This window comes from Macrobrachium rosenbergii, chromosome 10, assembly GCF_040412425.1.
Source record: "Macrobrachium rosenbergii isolate ZJJX-2024 chromosome 10, ASM4041242v1, whole genome shotgun sequence".
Classification (NCBI taxonomy): domain Eukaryota; kingdom Metazoa; phylum Arthropoda; class Malacostraca; order Decapoda; family Palaemonidae; genus Macrobrachium; species Macrobrachium rosenbergii.
This window is the reverse complement of record NC_089750.1, coordinates 76,284,707-76,292,206: the sequence shown is the minus strand read 5'-3', so window position 1 is coordinate 76,292,206 and position 7,500 is coordinate 76,284,707. Positions and strand designations below refer to the sequence as shown.

The following is a 7,500-nucleotide window of genomic DNA, read 5'->3' as shown; positions in this document are numbered from 1 at the left end:
CTTATTCCTTTCAACCTTGTAATTTAGAATGACATTAAAACAAAAATAATTTTGAAATAAAAAAAGGATTTCGAAAACAAACGAGAGTTTCTTGCAGGAAAATAGACATTCCTTTCAACCTTGTAATTTAGAATGACATTAAAACAAAAATCATTTTGAAATAAAAAAAAAAAGGATTTCGAAAACAAACGAGAGTTTCTTGCAGGTAAATAGACTTATTCCTTTCAACCTTGTAATTTAGAATGACATTAAAACAAAATAATTTTGAAATAAAAAAGGATTTTGGAAACCAACGAGAGTTTCTTGCAGGAAAATAGACATTCCTTTCAACCTTGTAATTTAGAATGACATTAAAACAAAAATAATTTTGAAATGAAAAAACGATTTCGGAAACAAACGAGAGTTTCTTGCAGGAAAATAGACTTATTCCTTTCAACCTTGTAATTTAGAACGACATTAAAACAAAAATAATTTTGAAATAAAAAAAGGATTTCGAAAACAAACGAGAGTTTCTTGCAGGAAAATAGACTTATTCCTTTCAACCTTGTAATTTAGAATGACATTATAAACAAAAATCATTTTGAAATAAAAAAGGATTTCGAAAACAAACGAGAGTTTCTTGCAGGAAAATAGACATTCCTTTCAACCTTGTAATTTAGAATGACATTAAAACAAAATCATTTTGAAATAAAAAAGGATTTCGAAAACAAACGAGAGTTTCTTGCAGGAAAATAGACTTATTCCTTTCAACCTTGTAATTTAGAATGACATTAAAACAAAAATAATTTTGAAATAAAAAAGGATTTCGAAAACAAACGAGAGTTTCTTGCAGGAAAATAGACATTCCTTTCAACCTTGTAATTTAGAATGACATTAAAACAAAAATCATTTTGAAATAAAAAAAGGATTTCGAAAACAAACGAGAGTTTCTTGCAGGAAAATAGACTTATTCCTTTCAACCTTGTAATTTAGAATGACATTAAAACAAAAATAATTTTGAAATAAAAAAAGGATTTCGAAAACAAACGAGAGTTTCTTGCAGGAAAATAGACATTCCTTTCAACCTTGTAATTTAGAATGACATTAAAACAAAAATCATTTTGAAATAAAAAAAGGATTTCGAAAACAAACGAGAGTTTCTTGCAGGAAAATAGACTTATTCCTTTCAACCTTGTAATTTAGAATGACATTAAAACAAAAATAATTTTGAAATAAAAAAGGATTTTTGAAAACAAACGAGAGTTTCTTGCAGGAAAATAGACATTCCTTTCAACCTTGTAATTCAAAATGACATTAAAACAAAAATCATTTTGAAATAAAAAAAGGATTTCGAAAACAAACGAGAGTTTCTTGCAGGAAAATAGACTTATTCCTTTCAACCTTGTAATTTAGAATGACATTAAAACAAAAATAATTTTGAAATAAAAAGGATTTCGAAAACAAACGAGAGTTTCTTGCAGGAAAATAGACATTCCTTTCAACCTTGTAATTTAGAATGACATTAAAACAAAAATCATTTTGAAATAAAAAGGATTTCTGAAAAACAAAGAGAGTTTCTTGCAGGAAAATAGACTTATTCCTTTCAACCTTGTAATTTAGAATGACATTAAAACAAAAATAATTTTGAAATAAAAAGGATTTGAAAACAAACGAGAGTTTCTTGCAGGAAAATAGACATTCCTTTCAACCTTGTAATTTAGAATGACATTAAAACAAAATCATTTTGAAATAAAAAAGGATTTCTGAAAACAAACGAGAGTTTCTTGCAGGAAAATAGACATTCCTTTCAACCTTGTAATTTAGAATGACATTAAAACAAAAACCGAAAACAAACGAGAGTTTCTTGCAGGAAAATAGACTTATTCCTTTCAACCTTGTAATTTAGAAATGACATTAAAACAAAAATAATTTTGAAATAAAAAAGGATTTCGAAAACAAACGAGAGTTTCTTGCAGGAAAATAGACTTATTCCTTTCAACCTTGTAATTTAGAATGACATTAAAACAAAAAAAAAAAAAAAGGATTTCGAAAACAAACGAGAGTTTCTTGCAGGAAAATAGACATTCCTTTCAACCTTGTAATTCAAAATGACATTAAAACAAAAATCATTTTGAAATAAAAGGATTTCGAAAACAAACGAGAGTTTCTTGCAGGAAAATAGACTTATTCCTTCAACCTTGTAATTTAGAATGACATTAAAACAAAAATAATTTTGAAATAAAAAAGGATTTCGAAAACAAACGAGAGTTTCTTGCAGGAAAATAGACATTCCTTTCAACCTTGTAATTTAGAATGACATTAAAACAAAAATCATTTTGAAATAAAAAAGGATTTCGAAAACAAACGAGAGTTTCTTGCAGGAAAATAGACTTATTCCTTTCAACCTTGTAATTTAGAATGACATTAAAACAAAAATAATTTTGAAATGAAAAAAGGATTTCGAAAACAAACGAGAGTTTCTTGCAGGAAAATAGCTTTATTCATATATCAACTTAGCCTAAAAGGCAACAAGAGAAAAGCTCCGAGCTACAACACAGAAGTCGAGGTGTCTCCAGCTCAAAGCTTTCACATGTCACGCGAAATTTTGTATAAATCTCTAGTTAACTCTTTTAATAAAATATATGATTTCTATTTTTTTTTGGCGATTTTTTTCCATCATGCAATCTCGAAGATGACTAGCCAGGGGGCTAACTTAGTCTCCAACCACTTGAAGAGGAATATTTATAAAATGCTTCGTGAAAAAGAAACTTTGTCACGTCTCTAAGAAAAAGAATATGTATCAGAATGTATCGAAATGTATCCATCTATCTCATTGCTTTGAGATGTAATGATTCAAGATCCAAATTATCACTTTCTCTAAGTTTTTTGTCTTATTTTTATCTTTGATAACATCTTTTCTCTCATTCAGATCACACGGAGAATGTTTTTGTTTATAAATTATTGGGGTTTTTCGTATGTTTTTGTTTTTTGAGTATTTTGTTTCAGCTGTATCATACAATCTTGAAAATAATGATTCTCAATTATGTATGTACACACATACATGAATACAACCAATAATGCCTTTAAATTTTGAAAGTATAAAATTTTGGAAATGCCATACTTGCAAACTATGATCTTTACAAAGCTTCCTAGACAAATATTCATGTAATATTAATGGACTCAATACATTAAAAATGATTTTCATTCATCTACAGACATACCAGCATTTTTACATATAATTCGATCTCACTAGACAACCTCAGATATATTCAACTCCTACAGAGAACGAGCCTTCACTTAAAAAGATTCTGTATTATGACAAAATGCCTTCCGCCCGTCATATTTCATTTTTCCTGAGAAAAAGTTCTTGTTCGCATCTTATTCCTCGTGTTTAATCTTCGATTGTCAGCCTTGACAATCTTCAAGAATCGTACTAACACTAAACTACTTTGCCACCTGTCAATCTTAGTAGTTTTGCGACGAAGAGTGAATTACCAGAAGAGTTAGAGAGGGGAGAGTATTGCGATTGTCCACCGAGTTATTTTTGGACAGTCCACTGACGTAGCTTCTTTTTTTGACCCTAGGTACAGCCTAAATTAGTTTTGGCCCTACGTAAAGCCTAAATTTGCTTTGGCCCTACGTAAAGCCTAAATTTGTTTTGGCCCTATGTACAGCCTAAGTAAGTTTTGGCCCTATGTACAGCCTAAATCAGTTTTGGCCCTACGTACAGTTTAAATTAGTTTTGGCCCTACTTAATGCCTAAATATTTTGGCCCTATGTACAATCCAAATTAGTTTTGGCCCTACGTACAGCCTAAATCCGTTTTTGCCCTACATGCAGCCTAAATCAGTTTTCGGCCCTACGTACAGCCTAAGTTAGCTTTGGCCCTACGTACAGCCTAAATTAGTTTTGGCCTTACATACTGCCTAAATTTAGTTTTGGCCCTATGTAAAGCCTAAATAGTTTTGGCCCTATGGACTGCCTAAATTTAGCTTTGGCCCTACGTACTGCCTAAATTTAGTTTTGGCCCTGTGTAAAGCCTAAATCAGTTTTGGCCCTGCGTACTAAGACTGACAGAGGCGAGCTTGAATCTTGTGTGGTGTGTGAGAACGCATTAGGGGAGGCATTTGGTACGAAATATATAAAAAAAAAAACGCATCTTCTTTCTATTTGTTGTCGGGAGCGCTGAAGGACAGTTCCGCTTGAGCCTTGTAGAGGTCAAAGAAGGTCCTCTTGGCCTTCCTGACCGCGGGAGTGTCGGTCACGGGTCTTGGAGCCGGTAGGGAGTTCGTGTTGATCGGCTGGTAGCCGCGACCTCTGGAACCCCAGTAGGATCCAGCGGCTGCTCTGCCGTCCTCATTATCTTCCTCCGAGGAACTGGAATCCTCCCCGTCCAGGTCTTCCTCTGAGGAGTCTACTCCTTCCTCTGAGGAGTCTACTCCTTCCTCTGAGGAGTCTACTCCTTCCTCTGAGGAATCCACTCCGTTTTCCTCGCTGGAATCGAAGCCGTCTTCTTCCGAGGAGGATGAGGAATCCTCACCGTCGTCATCATGTGAGTCTTCGCTCTCTTCGTCGGAATAATCATCATCTCCCTCTCCTTCCTCTGAGCCCTCTGATTCCTCGTCGTCGTCATCTTCGTATTCACTGTGGTCTCCCTCATAGTCGTAGTAGTGATAATCTTCGTCATTGTCGTCGGCTCTGTAGGCTCCGGCTCCATTCAGCCTACCGTCCAGGTCGTTGTCTGGAGCCTCGGCCGCCAGGCTGCGGAATAATGAGTTACTTTAGATAAACAGGTAAACACAAAAGCTATAATATATTAAAAGCACGCCAGTCCTGTAATATATTAAAAAAACGTCAGGGCTACAATATATTAAAAGCACGTCAGAGCTATAATATATTAAAAGCACGTCAGCGCTATAATATATTAAAAGCATGCCAAAGCTATAAGAAATGAAAAGCACATCAGAGCTACAATATATTAAAAGCACGTCAGAGCTATAATATATTAAAAGCACATCAGAGCTACAATATATTAAAAGCACGTCAGAGCTATAATATATTAAAAGCACGCCAGAGCTGCAATATATTAAAAGCACGTCAGAGCCATACTAAATTAAAAGCACATCGGAGCTACAATATATTAAAAGCACGTCAGAGCCATACTATATTAAAAGCACGCCAAAGCTATAACATATCAAAAGCACGTCAGAGCCATAATATATTAGAAGCTCGCCAGGGCTATAATATATTTAAAAGCACGTCAGACGACCGTAAACAACTGTAAACATTCCGCTGCAACCTACGAAAACAAAGACAGAAATGATCTTTTTCCTTTTTGGAAAGCAACTCCTGAGGACAGATGCCCCCTTTTGGAAAACAATGAAAACAATTTCTGACGACAGATGTCAACCACCGTCCCTCAGATTCATTACCTGGCTTGTTTCTTGTAGAGACTGAAGAAATGCTCTCTGGCCTTCTTCACTTCAGGAGTGTCTTGGACTGGTAGATATCTCCTGTAGTCGGTGAAGCTGAGGTCAGCTGTACAGTCGAGTTGAAGAGAAGTGATTAGTAACCCCGTAGAGACTGCTTAAGCATTAAGATTGGTCACCTTCGAGATTTTATTCCCGGGAAATTTGGACAGCTCAAATGGATGACATTTTTGCTGTATTTCTTTGCGTCTTTACATATAGATGTAATGATTGATATAAATTAAGTTCTTCTTCTTCTATAAAGCAGGTTGAAGTAACATAAAACCTCAATAAACCATGTTTCAAAATAGACGAATCTATTTGAAACCGCTAAAGGGAGTAAAATGAGAGATATAATTTGATACGGCAGAAACATTTTTATAACCAAATTATGGAGAAGTTTAGAGGCCTGTTTTTTTTTGGTTCGATATATCTGTCTGTCTGCTGTGTGTGTGTGTGTGTGTATTTACAAGATTAATGGAGAGAGAGAGAGAGAGAGAGGATCACCTTACATCACTTGCGAGACCTGTGTGCTTGTGAGTGTACAATATTAATGGGGTTGGGGGGAATACATGGAGAGAGAGAGCATGTAACATCTCTTGTCACTCTCGGGGCCAGGTAGGGACAACCCAGCCAGCTAACCATACCTCATTCAGCCGACGCATACTTTGACCCATTATGACCTACTTTGACCCAGTTTGACCTACTTTGACCCAGTTTGACCTACTTTAACACACTTGGACCTACTTTGAGCCAGTTCGACCTATTTTGACCCAGTTTGACCTACTTTGACACACTTTGAACCAGTTTGACCTACTTTGACACACTTGGACCAATTTTAACCAACTTTGATACACTTTGACCTACTTTGACCCTCTTGGACCCACTTTAATCTGCTTTGACATATTTTGACCTAATCTGACATGTCTTGACCCACTCTGACCTGCTTTAACCCACTCTGACCCAGTTTGACCTACTTTGAGACAGTTCAACCCACTTTGACCTGCTTTGTCCCACTCTTACCTACTTCAATCCCGAAACGCAAAAGACGACCTCTTACCTCTGTTTCTTGTCCCGGAAGCGACAACTGCCTTGGGTTGGGTCGCCGCTGCCCTCGCGGGGGCCCTGTTAGAGGAGCTAGACTGCAGGTGGGTGGTGAAGGAGTAGGAAGCGCCCTCTGCCTCCCGAAGTCCATTCTCCAGGACCAGCAGCGCGGATACGGCGATCGCCAGCACCTGAAGGAAGAGAAAAGGAGTGTTTGAGGTATGTTACTGAGACCCAAACGAGGTATCTCTCTATTTATTTTTGAAGCCATATAATTATTTATTTATTAGGGAATGTACGTAGTTATATTGCCAAATGTCAAGAGTCAAGGCTTAATAACCCTCCAATAAGGTGACAAGGCTCTCTATTTATTTATGAAATCAATATTATTTATTTATTAGGGAATGTGTGTAGTTATGTTGTCAAATGTCAAAAGTCAAGGGTTAATAACCTTCCAATTAGGTGACAAGGATTACCAAGTCTAAAACTGTTTATAACTAAGTAGAAATGGTGATTTTCTGACTCAGAGAGAGAGAGAGAGAGAGAGAGAGAGAGAGAGAGAGAGAGAGAGAGAGAGAGAGAGATGTTTAACAGTGTCCAGCAAAGCATAAAAAATTGTTAATGGTAATGAGAAATATTAACGCCATAAAAAGAGAAGTAATGAGAGCAAACGAGAGAGAGAGAGAGAGAGAGAGAGAGAGAGAGAGAGAGAGAGAGAGAGTCAATGTTCAAAACTGTCAATGTTCAAAACTGTCCAGCATAAAAAAACTGTTACTGTTAATGAGGAAAAAAATGACACCACAAAAAGACAGGTAACGTGTGTAAGAGAGAGAGAGAGAGAGAGAGAGAGAGAGAGAGAGAGAGAGAGAGAGAGAGAGAGAGAGAGAGAGAGAGAGAGAGAGAGAGAGAGAGGTCAATGTTCAACACTGCCCAACAAATTATAAAAAAACTTTGACTGTTAATGAGGAAAAAAAATGACACGACAAAAAGACAGGTAACGTGAGTAAGA

General features: G+C 36.0%; 1 protein-coding gene across 1 annotated transcript in view; it reads right to left on the bottom strand.

The window, feature by feature from the left end:
* Positions 1 to 2,456: 2,456 nt before the first annotated feature.
* The window catches only part of LOC136842916 (uncharacterized), a 27,840-nt gene continuing 22,796 nt past the window's right edge, over positions 2,457 to 7,500 (bottom strand). The window contains exons 2-4 of the mRNA XM_067110867.1: positions 6,508 to 6,682; positions 5,412 to 5,517; positions 2,457 to 4,740 (exon numbers count right to left, since the gene is read on the bottom strand). Of these exons, the coding sequence (XP_066966968.1) occupies positions 4,146 to 4,740; positions 5,412 to 5,517; positions 6,508 to 6,682 (876 nt within the window). The 3' untranslated portion in view covers positions 2,457 to 4,145. The remainder of the gene's footprint in view (positions 4,741 to 5,411; positions 5,518 to 6,507; positions 6,683 to 7,500) is intronic.